Source organism: Thunnus albacares, chromosome 17 (genome assembly GCF_914725855.1).
Source record: "Thunnus albacares chromosome 17, fThuAlb1.1, whole genome shotgun sequence".
In the NCBI taxonomy this organism is placed as follows: domain Eukaryota; kingdom Metazoa; phylum Chordata; class Actinopteri; order Scombriformes; family Scombridae; genus Thunnus; species Thunnus albacares.
This window is the reverse complement of record NC_058122.1, coordinates 17,398,044-17,421,608: the sequence shown is the minus strand read 5'-3', so window position 1 is coordinate 17,421,608 and position 23,565 is coordinate 17,398,044. Positions and strand designations below refer to the sequence as shown.

The window sequence follows — 23,565 nt, the reverse complement described above, 5'->3', positions numbered from 1 at the left end:
ACACACACACACACACACACACACTCACATTTTAACACTCTGTATCTCTGAGTGTTGTGACAGTAAATCTGTTTGCTTTGTGTCAGTTCATACAGCAAAACACAGAAGGCGCTGACACCAATGAAAAGCCTTGTGAGGCCGATGGCAAAATGATTTGAATCTAAAAACCATCTCTCTCTGCCACACATACAGTATAAAATCTCTCTCCTATGCCATTTCTCTCCCTGTCACATACCCAACTACACTTATGCATCCCCCCCCCCCTGCAACCCGCATACACATGCACACGTATGCACACACTAGGAGCTCCTGTGATTAATTGTGACTGTTTGGGCTCTCCAGCTAATCTCCTCTGTGTTGCGTTTAATTAAAGGCGCTGTCTGAAGTTATTACTCTGTTTACATATTCATCTGTTTACCCCGCGATCTGATCAATGTCATGGCCCCACAGGTGACAAGCACTCTAATCACTGGGCTCCATAGACATCATTTCACCCCCTCTGAGACAGATGCATGTACACATACTCTATCACGCTCAAGATTGTCTGAAGAGAGAGGAAAAGCGACTGACTAATTCCTCAATCTGACTAAGAGTTTCAAAGTCTTCCCATAGGAGGTCGTCTAAGGGATAAACATTACAAGATCTCTTACGGATTTCATAAAGTAATTAAGCACAACATTGATATCCTTGTTTTCTAGACTGGGGTTACATCAAGAAATTGTTGCAAAACATATCTGTGACTGTATGTGATAGATTAATTGAGGCTAGAAAAAAAAAATCAAATATTCATAAAAATTTTTACAAAATTCATCATCACCTAACAGTGACACTGGGGTCGTGGGTCACACCGCAAGTCATAACAGCCTTGGTCCCTTTGATGACACTCTGGTCTTGTGGCGGCTTAGTGATGCGGGTACGTGCTGTGAACACACACAGATGTTGTTATTCAGAGGGTGTTTGAACAGCGGATTGAACTGAGCTTACTAGAGCAGCTTTCACTTAATGTCTGTTGGTGAATCATACGGTATTTCAAATGGGTGGAGTATTTCTCAAGGCTTTTAAAGAGTGGTAATGTGAATTTATGCACAGAAAATGAGTATGCGCATGAGTCATCCCACTATATAGTCAGAATGTCTTGACAATGACCTGCATGAACCAGGTATTTATTGTATCTAGAAGTAAACAAGTCATGGATTTAAATAAAAGATGTTTAGGGTGGTCTCATAGTTGGCAGTATTTTTCACACATGCTGGACAAGGTAGAAAATGAAGACAGAAGTGTTTGCAGACGATGCGAACAATATAAATGTTTCTGTTATGCTTACCCCAGACTACTAGGTCGGCTGAAGCTTCATCAATGCCTCTGGAGTTGCTGGCCATGCAGGTGTAAGTACCAGCATCAGACAGGTGGGAGGGACTGATTAGCAGGCTACCCGACTCCAGCAGGGTGAACCTGGGCAGCTGGACCGAGCCACTGGCCAAGACACGTTCACCTGCAGGGAGGGGAGGGGTGGAAGTGATTGATGGTATAGCGATGAGAAGAGGGGGGAAAAGGGGAGGGGGGGACAGGGAGCAAGAGAGATTAGTGTATTGGAGAAATGTCAGGGAAAACAAACAGGAGGGAAAGCACCACAACAAAAGCAAAGAAGTACAGCTTGTTTGGTGAAATCGCATATTCTCAATCCTTTCCATGTTGTCTAACTTTGACAAGTCCAAATGCAGCATAATGAAGCCCCCCCTCTGAACCTCACACTGTTAGCCCACGCACCTTTCTGCCAGGTGATGGCTGGCCTTGGGGCTCCTGAGGTCTCACAGTGCAGAATGACTGACATGCCGTCAATCACTGCACTGTCAGCAGGGCCAGCAGTGATGTTGGGAGCGATACCTGAGACGGGAGGGGTCACACAAACACACACACACACACACAAAAAATCAGGTGAAACAGAGGTGATAATGACAGACATAAACAGATTTCTCCCTAATAAAGCAGACGGCAGCTGAGAGCTTAATAGACTTGACAAAACGGGCGGCTGTCAGGTCTCATTCTCCAGGACAGCTCTGAGAAACTGACAAGGCGTCTCCATCTCACTGCTTCTCCTGCACATTCTCTGATTCAAAAATAGCCAATAATTGCCCGAGCACCCAAGGTGACAAACCTGTCACGCGAAGAGATATATAGATAGATGGGTGTAGGAGGAAAGACAGAAGAGAGGGAGAAAAGAGGATTAGAAATGAGAACAGAGGAGCGGATTTGAGAATAAGAAAGGGAGGGAACAGAGAGGGAAGATGAACGGAATTAAGCAGCAGACGTGCAGATAGCTTTGGAAAATTTTCAAGGGGACATACTAGTAACAGCTAGGTAGGTGTTTGTCTGGATCTCTCCTGCGAGATTGCGGGCAAAGCACTGAAACATCCCTGTGTCATCTGGCAGAAGACCGTTGATCTGTAGACTGCCTCCTACCAAAACCCTGTACCTGGGGATCTTCACCGGGCTGATAGGCACTGCATCTTTATACCACACTATGTCTGGCTGAGGTGTGCCTGCAGAGGAAGGAGAGGATTTATTTTTTTCCATGTCACTGTGACCCTTTTGTTCTTTTTGGGGTTTTTTTTTTCATGCTTTCTTGCTCTTTCGCAAATGCAGTAGCAGAAAGAAAAAAACAAACAGCACTAACCTCGTGCCTGACAGGGGATATCCACTACCTTTTCCATCTCTGCGCTGATGTGACTCGGTGGTTCTTTTACAAACAGAGGATACTCTGTTTCAGAGAGGAAAAAAAAGCAAACACATCCATTAAAGCCTTTAAAAACAACTCACACACCGTCAGTTCTTTTTTATCTCGACCCTTCTCTGTTGAACTAGCAGAGACTCAATTACTGAAATATAAATGGCGACAGAATGTTCTCTCAACATGGGAGTTAGCATGCTGATGTAATATTTGGATAATTTAGACTCAATTACTTTGCACAAGGTTAAAATGTAAGCTGTGGGTTATTTACCAAGAACGTGCAGGAAGGCCCCAGCAGTGACTGACGGCACGCTGCTACTGCGGAGTGACGCCTCGCACTCGTAGTAGCCGCTATCACTGACTGCAGGCAAGCTGATGACCAATCTACGGCCGAAGTCTCGGATCCCCGTATTGACCACAACCCCATCTTTCCTCCAAGTAATACTCATTTTGACAAGGGGTCTAGAGGAGAAAAAGATGAAAAGGAGAAAAAGAGAGCAAGAGATCGGGAGCGTGGTTTTTAATACAGATTCATATTCTGTTTCAAGGTTCCAGAGCATTGAGGGAGCAATGGGATACATATGTCATTCTGATTAAGTCTTTGAATTGGAGATAATAGTCAGAATTCAGGACTGGGACTGCATGAGATAGGGAGAACAGAGTGAAGCCCTGAATCAAAGGGAAGAATGGAGGAGAGGTACAAAATGAGAGATGTACAAAACACTTCTCTATCATGTTCAGACAAAAGATTTCATTTAAATCACAAAATATCAGATGTAGAGGTGAGAAAAGTGGAGGTGTATTGATAATGTGTGCATATCTGAGTCTATATTTGCATGTGATTTTTCTTCAGTTTCCTCGTGTGTCTGTGTGAAAAATTTAAAAGGAGATACCTCGCATTGGCAACACACTCCATGATAGCCTCGTTTCTCCCCACGGTTACACTGGTGTTCTTCGGGGAGACGATGATAGAGGGGGCGATGGGGTCTGCAGGTCCTCCCACATCTATCACACACACACACACACGCACACACGTAAGTACACAGATAGAAAAAAGTGAAAAAATCTATAAACTATATGCAGACCTTAGATTAAGCCTGTGCATCTGCCTGATATAGCCAATTGAGCATAACTGGATCCTTACACAGAGACTGACAATCTGTCATTATCACCACTAGCTAGCCAGCATGCTATTACCCAACTATTAACACCCCTGTCTTTACTTTAGATCCTTTTTCTAGTGCACACAGCATTTCCTGGGCACGGTGTTAGCCCAGGTGTTAGAAGCCATTATGTAGCATAATTGAGACAAACACAAAAGGCGATTAAATGCAGCACCATCACTCACGGGTTTCACGGAGCCTCCAGCCAACCATCGATTCACTGCCCTCAATCAGTGATCTCTCTCTGAATCTGATCTCATTTTCCCCCACCTCCCCGGAGTACGGGTATGGGCCTGTGCGCTTATATGTGTTTGAGTGATTGCACGTTTATGATGCATGTGTGTGTATCGTGTCTGTGCGCGCCTGTGTGTGTCCACATTCATTTGTGAAGTTAAGTGCAGGGCTATCCCCGGGTTTATAGGGTACCTAATCAAGTTTTTATTGTTATTATTGTTATTGTTATGTTAATTATACATCCTGTGGACGGCATATTACTGGCACATGTATTGCACTATATTTGTCTTATTTGCACTATACTTGTTGTCATTATTGGTTTTTTTTGCCTTGTTATTGTCCCCCTGACCCCCAGCTTAGCTTAACTTGTGAATATTTAAATTCTTAGTTCCTTTAGCATTTTTGCTTTTTAAAGCCTCATTGTTGTGTTTTAGTACTTGCGTGGAACAGCATTTCGATCCTTTTGACAGTAAAGTTGACTTTAATTTTGTGCCACCTTATTGTAAATCACACCTTTTCAAGGACCATTTTTGTGAAATCTCAGTTGTGTAATGACAAAGCTTCTGCCTGAATGTACGAGCAGGCGTCCTGAGGGGTTATTGATGTTTGGGTCTGATTTGATTGTTTCATTCAAGTTCCCAGCTTTTAAGTTATGGAGTTTGAACTTTAAAATAAAAAAAAATAAAAAAAAATAAAAAAAACAACAACAACAAAATAGTTCAATATGATGCAAATCACATTTAATAAGTTGCTACGAAAATACTTTTTAACAATATAATATGTGAAATTAGATTTTTCATACTGTCTCCCATAGCATTCTTGTTATGTAATAAGAAACAAGGAGCTGAGGTTTAAAATTTAAGCCTTGAGTATGTTCACAATGGGCTATGTTTCCACAAGTGAAAGACAGTAAGATACCAACTGTAACAGTAGCCTAATGATGATGCCTAAACCAAACAGCTTCAAACACAAAGAGCGAGGAAGGAACAGAAGCACAAAATAATATTTATCTTCCAGCACATTTAAAGAATGCATTTAACATTTTGAAATGAATACATTTCAACCCGCCGGTCTAACAGCATTAATTAAAAAGGTAATCATAACAGCTGAGAGACACAGAATTTGTGTGGACACAAAGTGGATTTTGAAGCCTTTGTAGACTTTGTTATGGAAGATCCAAACCACTAGGCTCTGGGATGGGTAGAGATAGATAAAGAACAATGTAGTATCTGTCCTTTTAAAGAAGTTTGATTTATTTAATTCAAAAATATTTGGAGGCAGATTTACATGAATAGATATATTTTGCAATACTGTAAGGTTTTAGAATTCTACTCAACCTCCTCATTAATACATATCATCACAGTGGTACAAGCATTATCTTGAGGGTTTTATTGACATTATTATCAATTAGCATAGTGAAGACCGATCAATCCATGTGGAAAAGCTTGCTGTCAAGTCATCAGAAGAGTAAAAAAAAAAGAAATAAATTAAACAGGTTGCAATGATTTGCTTATGGACTGAGGGATCTATGAGGAAAAATCTAAATCACTTGGGTCTGACGTTATTGGCTAAAATGTAAGATTACACCATTTGGCTGATCTATGTAATTTTTATTGCCTAATTAACTAATGAGATTATGAGGAAAGTTTGATTGGTGTGGGTCTTATGGTCTCTGAGCTCCTGATACATTTAGTGGAGATGGAGACATAGAGGGAGCAGGGAGGAGAAGAGAAGAAGAAGTGATTGATGGGAAGAGAAGAAGAAGAATCCTAACACCATCGATATTCATCTTCTACCGAGTAGAGTAAGAGCTGAAGACTAAACAAAGTTTACCAAGGTCACTAACTGATAGCGGTAGAACTGGTGAATTTTAAAGAGCACATACTATATAAATAATTAATGACAGATTTATTAATCTTAAGTGTTTTTTGCAGTCATGTTGAACCTTTTAAAAAATGTGACGGTTGCAACTTCTGTATAAAGTTGTCCCCTTCAAATAAAGTGGCTTTTGCTGATATTACATGTTATTAACTATAAGTATATAAATGTTTTTCACATTTTTGTAAATATGCAAACTAAACATTTTTGTTTCGTTCCATTAGGTTTGGCTGTTAATGTCGTCTATGTTTGTCACTGATACAATAAAAACTGGGAATCCATTTGACTTGACTAGAACTCATTTTGTTCTCTAGAAGACATGATTGGTTCCTTGGCAGACACTAATTAATGTATTGCAGTTTATAAACTCTGTGTTGAGAATACCTCAAGTGTGTAATCTTCTAATTAAATGGGAAAAGTAAACAACGAGGTGACCTGCATAGCAAATTCTCACTATTAATGTCACAATAATGTTTACATCTGTCTGTGCCCAAAGACAATTGTACACTGCAGTGTATTTCACACTCTAAAGAATAAAACAAAAAGCAATATGTCTTCCCATCTGGAGTATTACCAATTGTCAGTTTGCGCTTTGCTATTAGACTCGGCACTGTCTCATTTGTATGCTCCCTTCGGAACAAGATGCTCCCTCCGCTGCATATTTTTATTTCTTTTCTCCACAGAATTGCTAAAATGAACAAATGCAGCTGTAAAAACCTTATTGACTTTCAGATGCAAAAGACGGTTGTATGATCTGCAAGGTCAGATCCAGTGATATTCAGTGATATCTGGTCCCCACAGACTGCTGTGTCATGCGTATTGAGCACTGAATTACAAACACTGTATTAATTTGACGAGCAGATGCTCAGAGAGAGCAGGAAGCTGATATTAAAAATGTGAAGCTCCACAAGTGAACAGGTTAAAAAGTCCTTGTACGAGAATGAAGAGCCTGATCAGAAAGATCAAACAAATCATAATGAAGCTGGTGATGTCTTTTATCAAATATTGTATAAAAATAGTGTAGTAAGCTAAGAAGGACTGTTGGTGTGATTCTGTTTAGATGAAAGTAAATAACAGTAGGTGGGAGAATTTTTATGGCTGTTGAAATGAAAAAAGGTTAGAGGAGAGGAAAGAGTCAGGTTATGCTTAACACTAATAATTTGACATGTAACCACGCTTGTGACAAACTATTCGAAGTTGTGAACATATCTGTTTATGAGCCAGGCTGACCTTCTATTTTGTGTGTTTGTGTTTGTGTGAGTGTGTGTGTTTTATTCGGTCCGTGTTTTGCCCAGTGTCATTTTCATAAATCTGCTATTTGTGAGGAGCGATTAAACTGAAGGTCTAGTTTATGGGTCTGTACATCCAGCCAGTCAGAGAGGTGCTGCTGGAGCTCCACCTAAAATTCACAATATGACCGTAATTCACTGCTCAAGCTAGGGGTTAGAGGAAGACGAGGACGACTATTGGTGCAGGTAATGGGTGTGATTACGTTTGTTGGACAGAGAGAAGAGGACTGACATGATGACAGGGCACCCCAGTAGATGGCGCTATCTCTGTTTCTATTGTCTTTGGCTGAGCCACCTGTTGTGTAGCTGCTGTGTTGACTGAATGTGTGTGCTCAAGTGTTGAACAGAGAAAGAATGTAATGAATTTAACTTTTTTTTAACTACTGTGTCATCTGCAACAACCTGTTAATGCAATCTGCTGATGAAATAGACAATCTGCTCGTGAGTTGTGAGTTGAATCTGTTGCTTAAATGTGTATGTATGCATGTGCACCTGTGTGCATTTAATGTCATGTGTACTTACTCTCCACCGTGAGTGTGACAGGCTGACTGGTTTTATTCTCCCCATTCTTGTCATTGACTGCCTGGGCGTAGTAGCGTCCTGCATCAGGAGCCACCGTGGACAGGATGACCAGTGTGTTATCCAAGGTGATGGCACTAAGTAAATATTGATGCAAAAACACACCCACACTTTAGCTTAGCACACTTTTAAGGGCACTGAATTGACTTACATTCATTCCCACAACACTCGCGTAACCTTAACATTACACTAATAAAGACAAAGACAGCTTTAGGCAGTCTTGAATGTGGTTAAATCAAATTGGGTCCACCAATTTGGCTCCCAATTAAAGAGACATCCCCAGTCATCTGGTGCACACTCCAAAATTTGTCCCCAAACACACACACAGCAAACCATGCACACATACACGTATACATACATCTACAAGCACACAGACACTCATATCATTAAACCAGTGAGTAGTTGTTTCTCACAGTCAATAAATCCTCAGGGTAAACTTACACACAAGCACACACAAAACACACACACAGACATAAATTATGTCTGAGCACTTCCATCTACAATAGTTCAGAATTTCTCTCACTATTTTATACTCGCTGTTCCCGCAGTGCTTCTGCTGTAGTTTACTATCATCTTTATCGCTGTGCTGCACAGAGATAAGTTAGGCTGGTCTTGTGAGATACTGTAGGCCAGTCTTAGTTTTTCACCTGGAAGCAGTTGCTCAGTTGGCCATGTTTTTTAGTTGGAGACTAGTCTTAACATATCCAGATAAATGAAAGGGTCTTACAACCACTTTGTGCAACTTAGATACCTGCATATTTTAAGTATATTTGTCAGATACTGTGGAAGCCACACTCAAAGTTCATTTTGTGCATCTTGCACCAGTATATAGAGATGAATAACTGCAGCAGATAAAGTCCCTAATTAAGCAATAAACACACCTATACCACTGCAATTGATTTTTAATTTGTCCCATATTAACTGCATGTACCATAACTATGACAAGCTACGTGGAATACAAGAAAAAAGGATGGACAAATGCAAAAACTACATCCATCTATGTAGCAATTGGCTTGAAAAATTCCAAGCTATCCCTTTAAATCCTTTTTGTGAATGTTGCACCCAATAGCCACGAGAATGGCTGAATGTTGGTTAGGCTGATGGTCTCAAACGTGTGAGAAGGGCCCATTAAATGAGAGCTGACGGTAAGCACGCGGCCAGATTAGGCTCTCCGTATCTGCCAGGATCTGCCTGATCGGTGCAGGATAAACAGACACATTCCTGGACAATTAGGAGCTGTGGCTCTTTCCGAGTCAACAAACACTTACACGGACACACAAACACCAATATACACACACGTCTGTGAATATCAATGTGGCCTGACACAAAGCGAGCAAACAAGCGGTAAATGCAGAGTGTCCTGTCAGTGCCTCTCATTGTCACAGGCAAAAGCTTCACTGCTTCACTTCTGGTAAGAGTCCGCTGCATAGTAACCAGCTCTGGAATTGGTTGAACATTCTTGGAAGGGGTTGAGATTTTTCTTACAATTTTCCTCAGTGCTTGAACTGCATTTTTGGAGCCCTGCAGGCAGAAGATGTGCGCAACAGTCCGTTCTTCAAGCAAGAGCATGCAACTTGGGGTTAAAGTCTTCATGTCAGCTACGACATGGTAGAGCTTGCTGCTGAATAATAGACGAGGAAGCGGTTTCTGATGTGTAGTGGACTGCCTTCCTCTATTTATCTGGATGGCAAAATTAATCCCAGGTGATTACCTTCACAGTATCTCTTTAGGAAAATTGCATATCTGGACAGGCATGAATTCAACAAACAAACAAAAAAAAAAGCTGCCACACACACTCACACTTGCACCATAGCCTTCAGTCACCCACAGACCTCCCACAGTGCACACACTGCCTCACATAGATTCTTACCACATGCACATATGCACACACACACACAACCTCCCACACACAAATCCACCCAAGGGTGAGCACTGTCAATCAAACATATCATCAATTGAGGCCTTTTGTCCAATTTTGTCTAATTGGTTCCCCTGCTGCCTGCTCTATCTCTACCCTTCAATCATTCCGCCTGCTAAGTCAATAGGGGCGATATACAGTAATAACCCGCTTTATCACTGAGAGGTGATTCAATGATGAACACAGGGCCTGCGCCAACATTCGTTCATCAACTATTCTGCTCAACTTCACTCATGGTGTGTGGGGGGATTGGAGAAAATCTGTGAGCAGTATTGAACTTCTTAGAGTTCTCTGAAGTGAAAGATATTCTGCTTCAGCAGCTCAGCATTCACCAACAACTCATATATGAGAGCACTCAAACGCGCACAGAAACACACAAGTCATATGCACACGCGCTCTGCTCAAACCAAACAAACCAAGTTGAGGCGAAGCTAGACTTACATACGGCTGCTGGAGGGAATTTTACGCCCATCTCTGAACCAGGTGATCTGTGGCCTTGGGAAGCTGTGTATCCGTGGTGCCTGGATGAGAGCACCCTCACCCTGGGATACAGTTTGAGACCTCTCACCTTCCACAAAACCTCCCATATCTAGGAGAAATAAAGAAAAAGAGTATAAATAGAAGAGATAAAGGAACTGAGTAAAAAAAGAAAAAGAAAAAAACTACTAAAAGAGAAAATGTTGGAAATCCATGCCAGCAACAAAGAAGATGAAAAAGAAGAATTGCCATTATTACCCCGTTATCTACCTTTTTCAAAAGCTAAGCTCATTTACTCAGAGTGACTCATTCACATACTGTGCATGACAAGCCTCTCACAAATACAGTGTCCTCCCCTTACTCTGTCAGAACTGGCAATATATGGAAAGAGACCCGCACTTACAGGCAACCTGCACTTCAGTACTGCACTGCATTATAGCACCCACTCGGTTTCTCACAATGCAGCGGTAGTGGCCAGCATGCGATTGGTCCAGCGAAGGGATCAGGTACCTAATGGGCACACACAACACAAAGTACCATTAGTCATCATCAGCATGACAGACAGCGACATTTGTCATCTTGGAGCTTTTATCCCCCACACTCGGTATTCTAAATTAATCAAGATGTTTCATTGGGCACCTGAAACACATCTTAAATGGCATTCCACTTAGCTATGAGACATAAATGTTGTGAAGCAGGGATATAACAGAGCAGCCTTGAAGTGTGATTTGGTGCTGATGTAGCGCGGATGTAAACTAAAGAAGGAAGAATGCGATTTTGAGGCCGGCTGTGGAGCGAAGAGCAGCTGAGTTTCTGACTAGCAGGACTCACAAAACCCCACTGTTATCCTGTATGTTCAGTCAGTGGAATCAATTCATACAAGCATCTCTCACATGTTAGGCAGCCATGGCATACGTCTCTCCCCAGATGTGCATTCATGTTAAATGGTGTGTGTGAAATGCTAGGTAGATAACCCCAGAGTTGTGTCCCCTTTAATTAGTTTGCTATAGCCACTTAGGAGTGTGGAGTCCGCCCCTGCCATGTTCCCCCTGCACTGCAATTCGGGGTGGAGGTGGTGGTGGGGGTGGTGGGGGGTCTGATTAAATGGATTCCAGTTCTCCTCTTTGATCAGGGCTGGTGAAGAATAACAAGCAGAGGGCTGGCCTGCGAGGCAAACCCAGAGACTAAGCCACGTGAGAGCACAGCCAAATGCTGAGGAAAGACAGGGAAAGAAGAAGAAAACGAGGTAGATGGGGAAGGGTGGGGGGTGGGGGGGTTGGGAGGGGGAGAAAGACAGACAGGGAAGGGAAGGTGTATGTGGGGAGGTAGTCAGTGATAGCAATCAGACGTTGCCACCTGAGAATGTCTGTCCATGTCTAGGGGACTAGTCAGACCGTGAGTAGAGAACACAGAAAACACGGCTAGATTTAGATGGAAACTGACTTTCACTGTGGACTGCAACTGTGACCTGCGAACACACACACAGGCAGGCACGCTGGCACACAAGCATATAGTGCATGTACAAATAAGCACACTGATGCATACACTCAGATACACACAGAGGCCTTGTTAGCACGGGCTGAGGCTTTCTTTTGCCACTCTGTGCTGTTGACAAAATTCTTCAGCATTGTGCTTAGAGGCTGAAGTATGTAATAAGAAATATCCAGAAGAACTCGATAGTCAGTGAAACATCTTACTGCTGACAGAGCAAAGAAGCCCACCCACACTGTACAATCTGATGAAAAAATATGCATTGTATGATTTTATTGCAGCAATGATAGTCTCAACAAACAGCCGAAGAGAAAAGAAGAGTGATCTGCTCACACCATCTCTGCATGTTGAATACAGCGGGAGATACAAATCTGAATAAATTTGACAATCCCCTGAACACAAGATGTTATGTCTCAAGGGAGACATGCAGCCAAATCAGCTCTGAATAAATCCATAGAAATGAGTCTGGAATATGAATAAAAATGAGCAATTGAGCTATTAGATACAATTAAATGCTGCTAAAATATCCTTGTGTAGTAAGCTAATTATAGTTGATGAATTAAAATTAAAAAAGCAATAATAGAATCAGCTCTGGCAGGCAAGGTTGCATTCCTCACCTGTATTCCAAGGAGAAACGTGTGAGTTCGGTACCATTGTAGATCCATTTGAATTCCAAGGGCCAGCTGCCTTCAGCCATGCAGGTAAGCACCAGGCGGTTTCCCTCCAGATGAACCTGGGTCTGCGGAGGCTCCATCTTAAAATAAGGTGGGACATCATCTACTGGAAAGAGAAAAAAAGAAGGGAAAAGAGAGAGAGATGTAAAACCACAAGAAAATACAAGGAAAAAAAAAAAGAAAGAAAAAAGTAAGAAAGAAAGTGAAGCCGTAAGAGGGGGTAGTAGGTAAGAAGGCAGTGACTCAGTTATTCAGTAACCCCTGTGAACAGACACACAACACAATCCCAGCAATTCACAGGAAATGAGGACTCAGAACAAGCTATTTCCATTTTTCTTCTGCACTGATTGGGAACTTGAAGGTCAACAGAAAAGCCTGCCAAAAAAGCACATGGAATAAGTTGTTACTGCAAAAGCAGCTTACTCTTTTATTTCAAATTGAAATGTGCTGGCAAAGAGGTAGAAGAGCAATTTGTGCAGCAGAAGAAGTGTAAATGAACACTCCCATACCTCTAGATCAGTAAAAGAGGATGGGAAGAGAGACACAGAGGGAGAAGGAGATGGTGAGAGCAGGATGGGGGGGATAGGTGGGGGGAATAGACAGAAAGCAGATGGAGAAAAAGCAGAGATTGAATACAAAAAAAGAACACAGACAAGTAGGAAGAAGAGAGAGTGAGAAATGGGAAGCCATGTGGGTAGGGGTGGTAGGGGCTGCTTTAGAAAACACAAAGTTTCCCAGCCTTAAACCCCTTTCTCTGACAGGATGAGTTATGCTCTGTGCCTCCCTTCATTTATCTTTATAGTTCCCTAATGCAGCCAGATTATACAGGCCCCATCCGCAACACTGCACACAGCCAGTGCAGCCACAGAAAGCCTTTAAGGTGATACGCAAGGTCCAGGGCTGAGCTTGGAGACAAAGTGCTTTCATTGGAGCTGATGAAAAAGGCATGATCAGACCTATTGATCTGTCTGCCTCGCCAGCCACGGGCGACACTGAGCCGATTGTGCCAGTGTTTGTGGCGGGCTAATTAAAGTCTGTATTAATAGTTGCAGTAAGCCGCCAAGGCCTGGAGCACGCCTGGTTCTAGCTCTACCACACTAGCTGACTCACTCTCATGGCTGATTACTGGAGCCTCTCTCTCTCTCTCTCTCTCTCTCTCCCTCTTTCTCTCGCTCGCCCCACACCCATACGCAAGTTCACACCCGAGATTTATGGCAGTAAATGCAGAGGATGGTGTGGTGGAACTGGGTGAATGTGAGGGCAGCCTCGCTGAGCAGGAACGGGGATACAGAAAATTGAACCTGATTGAAACTGTAAATAAAAGAATGACTGTGCACCTCTGTGTTTCACACAAGCAGCCATGCGCGTGCAGTGTACGTACACGCAAACACAGATATAGGACACACATATACGTACACACAAGCACACACACAACAGTCCTCCGAAAGCTGCAGCTTACTCCCCTATCACCCACAAACACACAACGCAAAAAAAGAGGCAAACAAACAACAGCCATCTCATCACTTTCTGTTTCTAAAAGCAGTCCTTACATTTTTCCTGTTTGGTAACAACAATACTCCAGCACCTGGCTAATCTGTTCACTTTGCCACCCTTGCATGAACTCCTCCAAAACAAACACTGTCAAACCCAACAAGCCCTTGAAAATGATCCCTGCCTCAACCCAAATGGAGGAACCATCACTATTTTCCCCTTGCACTAGCCGCTGGCTTTGCCGTAATTCCATCCACTAGTAAATGCATTTGCACTTGACACACAAATGCACACACATACACATAAACAGAGTACATACACAACCCCAAAACATTCACTTATGCCAGACACACACAGGCAACATCTAACCACTTCCAGCTGGTTCAGGGGCTTGGTGGCTATGTGCACTTAGCAATGCGGCTCCATCAACAAGCCACCATTAGAGACCTCCACATGCAAAACCCAGACTGGCACATTGATTGTCTGAGGCAAGGAATATGCATAATACTTTACTGATGTGAAAGTGTGGAACAGGAAATTGAGCGCACTATAATCACCACTGTGGTTACTTGTTTTAGTGCCATTCATGTGTTCATGTTTGTGCCTGATCCAAACAGTCCGTTCAGTTAATTATGAATACCTGAACACTGAGAATTTCATATTTAGAGCAAAGTGCATATTTTCATGAACAAAGCCAGCTGGGGAGAGAGAAAAGTCTTTGTTAAAGATCAGAGAGAGCGCAGAATCGACATCCAGTCCCATGCTGCTAAACCCAAGAAAAGATTGCTCTCCATGTGATACACAACTAAAGTGGCTCTTCTATACTCGGTAAGAACTTAAATGGCCGCCGAACGCAAACAGTTCTCGCTGCTGCAGGCAGATAGGGTCAATTCCTCTGCACACTGGGCTCAGGGATCTAATGAGTTTCCAACAACGAACCTCTTGTCTGACCCTCATTCTCCTCTTCATCACTGTGCTTTTTGATCTTCTCAGTGAACCATAGTTAAACACTGCTGATACATGTTTGTTGTGTGTGGTAGAAGCTGCATGTGCGGTGGCAGGATTGTGTTTTCTGTACGTCAGCCACTGCAGATAAATACTGTCGATGTATGCAACGTGTCTGTACATGCGTATGTGAATGTGAGAACATCTGTCTATTTTTGCTTATGCAAATGTGATCTTTCACGTTAGCACATACAGTAGTACAAAGCTCTGTACAGTGGAGATGACAAACTGTAAATGAGAATTCTGCTGTCACTAATGTGTCAGGTTGATGTGTTTGTCTCCACTGTGTTATCATCACTGCTGATTTGTCTCATGTGTCATCTACTTTTAGTGCAGTGACTCTGTGATTTCATGGAACATAAGCCTGCAGCATATAACACTCAAAAATGTTTACAGACACACATGCCTGTAGATAAAAACACACACCAATGTGTACTGTATATACTGTATACTAATTGGAGACTGTAGGCTCATCTAATGACTGGAGAATGTGTATCTATCTGACATGTGCTTCAGGTTAAAGCATTTTTTTTTCTGGAAGAGACAGGTGTGGAGGAGGAAAGAAAGGGAAGAGCAGGGGCTGAGAAAAACTGTCGCTTCCTCCATCCCAGAACTGTCGCTTCCTCAATTCCACTGATGAAAGAAGGGACAGTGGTGGGTTTGGCAGGTGCATGGCAGTGCCCACTGTAGGCTTACAATGCAGATGGAAAGCTAGAGTCCTTGTGGACCTGGAATTCCAGCAGCACTATGGGCTCAGATAAAAGCCAACCGAAGCAGGTCAGCAGATCTAGGGAAGAGTGAACCTGGCTTTGGAGGACCAGGAGGGCTTTAATGTGGCTGCTGTGCAGAACAGCTGCCCCCAACAGCCAGGCTACACCACCAAAGCCAATTCACCACATACTGTATAGAGAAACACCTTATTCTAACCTGACAGCTGAGGTTGAATGGTGGCATGGCTCCAGCCGGGTCCCCTGCTGCATACACAGAATTTTAATGGCTGTGAAACAAAGACCACAGGCATCGGGGCAGCTTTATAAACCAAAGCCCATTGTACTCAACATTGCTCCATGCTGGCATGCAATCACACAGACAGCGTTCGCATTCAGCTTTTGTCGTGTATTCTTTCTCTTGCTTATTTTGTGCCTCACCTCCTTACCCCTGCTCCACTCCAGCAGCGGGAAGCTCTTCCTACCCTCTGTTAAATCCTCAGGCACCTGTGTTTGAGCCAATGTAACCACCCTAGCTGGCACTCAGCACAACTGTATCGCTGAGATGCAGCGATAAAGTGGAGTCCCTGCCTGTTGAAACATTTGGAGCTCTACTCTCGTTATCTGCTCTCACTCTTTCTCTGTTTGTCATTCACTCTACCTTGCTATCTATTTTCTTCCACCTCTCCTTTTCTTCCTAGACACGCATACAAACATATGCACATAACGTCCCTGCTCCATTGATCACCTTCAGTCCACCTCATGGTGCATCACGTCATCCAGGAAAATTTAGAGCTGTCGTTTAGCTGCTCCAATTGGATCTTAACATGCGAGATGGGTCATGGTTAGCCTTTCTGATGGGGGTTATACAACAGTCATGGCAGTGACCTTGGCCCAGCAATGGGTTGGTGAAAGGGTGTGGGTTGAGGGGTTAGGGGAGGGGGGTTAAAAGCATCTTAAAAGCTGATGAAACACCTCTCTCATGGATACACACATGCACAACACGCAGTCCCACACACATGCATACTGGCTAGCTTCAATTCATTTGTCGCTGTACAAGTTGAGATGAGAATGTTTGGGCCAGGACGTGAAGCTCCTCTAACACACGCATAAGCACACACAAATATTCACGCCTCCCCCCATGAAAACACGGTCAGTCCTGAAGGTCAGGCTGATCTGTCACTTTGTCACTTGCTGCTGTCACCGTGACAACAGGCACCCCTGCTGATTTACACACCATCACCTGGGTGAGTCTGAAAGCAGGCGGACACAAAGGGAGGGATTAGGAAAGACAGCAAACAAGAAAAGACAGAGGGGAGGAAGAGAGGACGACCAGTGAAACAGATGGCAAGAGAAAAGCAGGGCTTAATGATAAAAAAACAAAGAGAGATCAAGAAGTGATGTAGAGACAGGATGAGGTGAGGGACTGAGAAGGGGAGAAAGAGAAATGAAAAGAGAGAGGGGGTGTCCTCCAACTAGAGGCAGCAAGGTGAAGCAACCCATTACAGCAGAAGCCAAACAAGCAGGCCAGGCCTGAAAGATAGCAAGAGGAGATGGAGAGCCTCCATCTACCCCTACATTCATTTAGAGAAATTGCCCATGGATCAACATCTGCATGCTACATGTGAGTGCCAGTCCATCACACCTCGATGTCTCCCTACCCCCTTCTGTTTTTATAGCCCCTAAATCATGTTCCCCTACCATTCAGTAGGACTATGTACTGTATAAAATCCCTTGGTATCTATTTTGTGGCAATATAGACGTCATGGCCGAAGTGGCATGCTTTTAAAAGCTTGTACAGTCATGTTAATAAAGTTCAGAGGAGGAGATGAATGAGAAATATGGATTTTCATGTTAGGTTGTCTAAAATGTTTTTCTTTTTAATGATGCGTCTGCTTTGATGTTGCAGAAAAAAAATCCTCAGGTCACAGCAGATGAAATACTGCCTGCATCCCAGCTGTGTTTAGTGCATTGCCACGGGTTAATTGATGTGTAATTGATGTGATTAATTGAGGTGTAATGTACCGCGGTGACGTGTCAGGGATCCCGCTCGCTGCGGGGCCTGTGTGTGTGCATGTGTGTGTTTAGGTGTGCCTATCTGATGCTACAGCAACACAATTAGAAGCAGTATCATCCAGCCAACAAATGGAGATTTAATTAGGAGTGAAGATGGAGCGCGAAGCCAGTCAATGGGCAGCAGATTGAATTATCTGGACACACACTCTAGCAGGCAGCGCAGACAAATTCAGAGTCCCAGACATACTCAAACACACACACACCCTTTCTGTTTGGAATTCTTCCCTGTTTGCCTCGCTGCTCCTCTGACTGCCTTCTTCTACCTCTCTGCTATGCTCTGCCTGTCTCAAACAAACTATCTTTCTCCTTTTGATTCCCCCCTCTTTTTTCTCTTCCCATCTTAAGTTTCTCTTCTCTTTTCTTCACCACAACAACAGTTTCCTCTCTGTGTGTTGTGGCAGTCTCTTTTTCTCGGCGGCCTTGATCTCTCCCAATACAGTTGTTTTCATACCCTCTCTCCCTGCCCTCTCATCAGTTGTCATCTCTCTCTCTCAAGCTTTCTCTCTGTGTCCCAAGATCGCTGTCGAGACATCTCTCCATCTTTTTCCGCATCTCTGCATCGCTCCTTACTCACTATCTTCCTCCATCTCCTCGAACCTGCTCTCTCCTTTAGCACTCTGTTTCTGAGTCACTACCAGTATATTGTATGGCCTACCGAGGGATGTGTCTGTGTCATATCCAGGAGCCTAATTAGCAAGTCCAACTCCGGGCAGAGAACACGGCATGCAGAAGAGCACAGGCACAAGACCCGGCGTCAATTAATGAGACCTCACACACTCACAGCCACCATTACACACCCTCCGCTGCATCAAGTCTCCAGTCAGCTCAGCCTCGTCCGATATACAGTGGGGAAACCACAGCTGAACAACTGTAGCAAGATGTAAGAAAGTTGTCTTAAATCACCAAGGGATAGTCATAGCTTTGTAAAAGATGAAGCAGATATTCTTGCCTGATTTTGTGGCACTCAAATAAGATTCATGTCTTACATCAGCTGTGAGCATATTCTTGAAGCAAATAGATGTATCAACTTAGAAATGTAAGCCAGGCGCTATGGTTAATTTCTTACTTTCTAAGGACAGGATATAAGAAATGTTTTGTCTTCAGGAGGTGAGGTTTGGAGAGCTCTTATAGGCAGAACACAATGGGAAATGATCCAGGCTTTACCACCCGTTGTAGTGCGTGTGTGACTGACATCACAGTGTTATTTCCCGGTGTGACAGACGGCTTCTACAATTTGGAGGCAGAAGCAAGGTTTTGTGCGGCAAATCACACACACACACACACACTTCTTTCCGACTTTCCTCTTTTCTCTATTTCACTAGGGAGCAGGGAGATGGATGATAGCGGGTGGGGGAGAAAATAGGTACAAATTTTCACTTGATCTTTGTGAGAGCTAATTGACATTGTTTGAAAGAAAAAAAAACTACAAGAGAGAGAGCAACACAAAACAGATAAACTACAGTGAGCAGAAGAAATAGCAAATAAAAAAAATAACAAGAGCGGCATCGGGAATAGGAGGCGGGCAGCTTTTTTCTCAAGGCATGAGAAGGTTGGAAATAGGCCTAAGTGAATTTAGAAAGTAGGGCAAAGACTAATGGAGGAAAATAAACAAACGCGCTGAAATGTGAATTCCACAGGGCCCCGGGTCATTAGAGTTAATACTGCGTGCTATGCCATCTGCCGCGATTGTTTACACTAGCCTGGATAATTAGATCCTAATTAGTGGATGGTATGGTGGGGGAAACATTATTTCACATGCATTGAGATGGAGATGATCAGATGCACCTGCAATACTGTGTTGCCTGTCCATCCTGGGACCTCTGTGAGTAGCTTCACGAAGGTGTAGCTATCAGACAAGTACTGATTTAATTGCTTGATGCACCAGACAGAATCTGGATCTTTTCTTCCCACCATTAACATATAGATAGAGTTGTACTGTTTTTGGAGGAGAGAGTCATCTTTGCTCTTGACATTATGAAAAACTGTCTGCCCCTTGTTCTCCTTTATTCCTCATACTGTATGTGTGTGTGTGGAGGTTTGTGCCCGTGTGCACAAACCTTGTGTGTTTGTGACTGTGTGTCTTTAAGATACAGACACCAGAGTATTATCAGGCAAAATGCATGGACTCAAACTGCCATGTCCCATCCGTGCTTTTCTCCCCAGCCGATCCCTTTGAATCTCTGAATTGGTGCGATACCACTGGCATGCTAATAGTGTTTTGCTAGGTGCGAAGTATCAGGGTGCCTGCCATTGTAATATATGCGTGTGGAATGGCTGGTGATTGTGATTCTTATCAGTGTGGCAGAGTGCATGGGCGCCAAGCAGTGAGTGGCAGGGGCTGGCAGTAAATGCTAATGGCAGAGAGCAGCTGACAGAGAAAAGAATTATTATCTCCCTTCATTACATTTACACGGCCTGCCTGTCTGTCTCCCTTCCTTTCTCTAGGCCCAAGTGTGAACAGCAACCAGTAATGGCAAGGCTTTATTTACCTGTTTCGCAGAAGACAAACACCTTCGTTGGTGCCGATCACTCATCCAGGCGGGGATTGTGTAACACTGACAATACGTCACAGATTTGATTACATGTAACGAACGACAGGTCTTTGCTGGCAAGAGTTCAAGATGATAGATGAGTAGAATTGAAGAGGATATGGACGATGCAATGGATGCTTTTTCTCATCTTTTCTAATTTTGGTGGAGGTCTGGAGTGATGTGCAGCAGGATTATCCCCTTTGTCATCAGGGCATCCTGCAGGAGCAGAGAGTCCCTGTTCCTAATTGAGACCTCTGGAGTGTGAGAGCTGACAGAATGGAGCTTGTCACATCACTGCTTTCTCCACCACATTACAGAAAGGCCCTCTGACCACTATTTTCTCCCATCATCCATACTAGAGCACCAAGTCCTGCTCTGTGATGGTATGATAGCTACCCCATCACCCTCAAAATCACTTCCCTCAGATGGAACCTCAAAGCTGCCAGACTCCTACCCAACATCCCGCAAGGCCACGTCTCCGACCTCTGAGACATCAACACAGACAGAGGAACACTCTTTGCCTGTTCCTGTCTCTGAAGTGCACATGCCCCAGTAGCAAGAAAGACAGGGGAGGAACACAGCTCTGTGGCATTGTGTGAAGACAGGCAGCCAGCACTATGCCAGCAGGCAGACAAAGATCTGAACGCCCTGACATTATGCTAATGGAGGCGTTTGGCTGGTTCTTACATGACTTCACACCACATTGCTCATCTCAATTATCAGATACAGTAATGGGTGCTGAGTGAGACGCATGCAACTCGAACAAAACAGGAAGAATTCTCAGTCAGAGATACTAATTGTTGCGCTCTCTACACATAATCCTTTAGGAAGGTTTAGTGTGAGAAACACAACTTGTTAAGATTGGGTGTGCATAATAGAATCCTATGTGAATACTATGAAATTATGCATGCTTGAGAGTGAAAATAATTAACAATGATAACACTAATTCTGGCAGACCACACCAGAACATTAATAATGGGTATATTTCTCTTTATTACATGTAAGTTTAGTGCACATAAAAGTGGGAGATCTGGTCTCTAAATTTGATTTTATATCCGTCATCCCTCTCTTCCTCCTCCTGTCATCTGTTCATCAAATGATTAATGTAACCAGCCCATTTCTACTTGTACGATTTTCGTCAGTTGGATCTAAAAACTGCAAGCTGCTTACAAGAAAACCATGCTCCATGGTCAAAAGTTATCATAACCCTGGCACAGACTACAGCTCAGGGCGCCGTGCCAACAATGCTATCTAATATATGAAGTTGATGATGTTTTTCTAATTATATTCTTAAGCTTGCACTCGAGCTAAGATTGCTCCCAGTGTTGCTGCAGTGATGGTGGCAGGGTTGTTTTCTTCCATTTGAGTTGGGAGCAAAGATTAATAACCTTGCTAAAGGGAAAATCTACCCTGTCCCATCCTGTATTCAAGCCTTCAACTCTCTGCCCCCCAACACGTCCGTTTCAAGAGAATGTGAGACATAAGCTGAGAGAGGTGTGAAGAAGTTTTAAATATGTGAAAGTAAAAACCAAGGTTAGCTCTATTTTTTGACACAGTCTTATACATATGCAAGAGCTCTTTATGTGAAAAAAAGGAATTACAACCACAGCAATTTTAGTCTTAACACAATGTCAGGTATATCCTGGAGGTTATCGTTAGAAATTACATAAATTTAAATAGGAACACCATCTTCCATCAGGTTAATGTATTCAGAGCATTTTTTCTAACGCTGTGTTATTGAAATGTTCCCACCACTGCTCTTAACACACAAGTGTAAAAAAATCATGTTGGTAATTCTCTGAACTTTCTCCGCCTTTGAGGACCTACAAAGCGGAGGCATTGACTGTTGCTGGCTGCAATCACGCACTGAAATATATGCGAACGATCAAGCGAATATGGCATAATGCTACTGGCGCCCAAGCAACGGCATGAGTGATTTGAAGGCTTAATGCGGCCCTCCACACCACATAGAGTTATAGCCTGTGATTTGCATCATAAACGTCTGTTAAATTTCCACTTTTGGAAATGAATATCACTAAATGACAACCTGACAGGGAGCCAGATGGGGGAGGAAGAAGTGACAATTTTTATTTTTTCACGTTTGTATTTTCCACCCATGATGGGACCTAATTCCATATTACTACATCTATAAGCCGTGCATAAATACACATCAAATAGCGTTTTTTTTTCAAGCCTCATAATCCCTGGATAATCTTCATCTACAATATGAGCAATGCTAAATTGGAGGGAAGATTCACAAATGAACATATTTACATCAGTCCCATTAGTGAGACACTGAGGATATACTGCTCAGAGATCTGCTGCTTATTTGAAATGCCTGTAGGCACTTAAGAATTTTATTAGAAGCACTTTAACGCTCACCATGCCATGGTAAGTAATGTGCTTTAATACACATATAATGCAGTGGATTACAACTCTGGATATTAATAAATCATCTGTTTTATTTATTACTGCTCTTTTACCATTACGAGTAAATGACATGTTTAATCTCTGTCATGGATTCAAGAGCTTTTTGTGCTTTCCTGCGCGTGTGTGTGTGTGTGTGTGTGTGTGCGCGATGAGTATCACTGCAGTTCTTGTTGACCTTTATATAGGCTACAGTAATTGCAGATGTGTACAGTAAGAGTTTATTTGTGTCTCTGAATGTGAGTGTGCATATGTAATTCATATTTGGATACATGCTTGTACATGTGTGTGCGTCTCCAGTGAGTCGATGCATGTATATTTGAATTCTTCATCAGATTAAAGAGACGTGCATGCACTCAACAGTCCCTTAATGACAGACAGATCAAAGCCCATCATGTTCCTGGCTGAGTTGAGGGAAATCATTAGCGAAGGGTCATCAGGGCATCATTAGCCTGCATGTTACCCTTGTAGCATGTTTACTTTGCTCCGAGTCTCATTGTATGTGTGCATGCACCCGTGCATGTGTGTATGTATGTGTGTGTGTGTGTGTGTGCATGTGCCTGATCATCAAATCCATCCATATCGCTCTCTGATCTCTGCACAGTGTGTGGGAGGAACACAGGTCTCTCCTGTGGCCCATTTCCCCACAGACAAATGCCGCTCCAGCAGTGAGAGCTAGCCTCATCTATTGTACCTCCTGCCTCCATCAACTCACTTTCCATCTATTACGACCCAACAGGCTGATCTTCATGGCTGAAGCTCATTGCAAAACCCTAGCCTTACTGATTCAATAGGCTCTGGAGGGTTCTGACAATGACCAATTCACTCATGACTATTATTCATCACAAAACCTTTCCAGCTCTCCAATAAAATCCACCACCCACCTTTCCCACTCTG

General features: G+C 43.1%; 1 protein-coding gene across 5 annotated transcripts in view; it reads right to left on the bottom strand.

Moving 5' to 3' along the window:
• Positions 1-23,565, bottom strand: part of sdk2a (sidekick cell adhesion molecule 2a) — a 92,657-nt gene that overhangs the window by 25,385 nt on the left and 43,707 nt on the right. For 4 of the 5 annotated variants that reach the window (XM_044332326.1, XM_044332325.1, XM_044332327.1 and 1 more), the window contains 11 exons: positions 12,375-12,537; positions 10,670-10,776; positions 10,231-10,378; positions 7,815-7,948; positions 3,622-3,733; positions 3,000-3,190; positions 2,675-2,758; positions 2,346-2,540; positions 1,768-1,884; positions 1,325-1,492; positions 818-920 (listed from right to left, as the gene is read on the bottom strand). In XM_044332326.1, coding sequence (XP_044188261.1) covers positions 818-920; positions 1,325-1,492; positions 1,768-1,884; positions 2,346-2,540; positions 2,675-2,758; positions 3,000-3,190; positions 3,622-3,733; positions 7,815-7,948; positions 10,231-10,378; positions 10,670-10,776; positions 12,375-12,537 — 1,522 coding nt within the window. The remainder of the gene's footprint in view (positions 1-817; positions 921-1,324; positions 1,493-1,767; positions 1,885-2,345; positions 2,541-2,674; positions 2,759-2,999; positions 3,191-3,621; positions 3,734-7,814; positions 7,949-10,230; positions 10,379-10,669; positions 10,777-12,374; positions 12,538-23,565) is intronic. The other variant, XM_044332324.1, reaches the window with a different exon arrangement.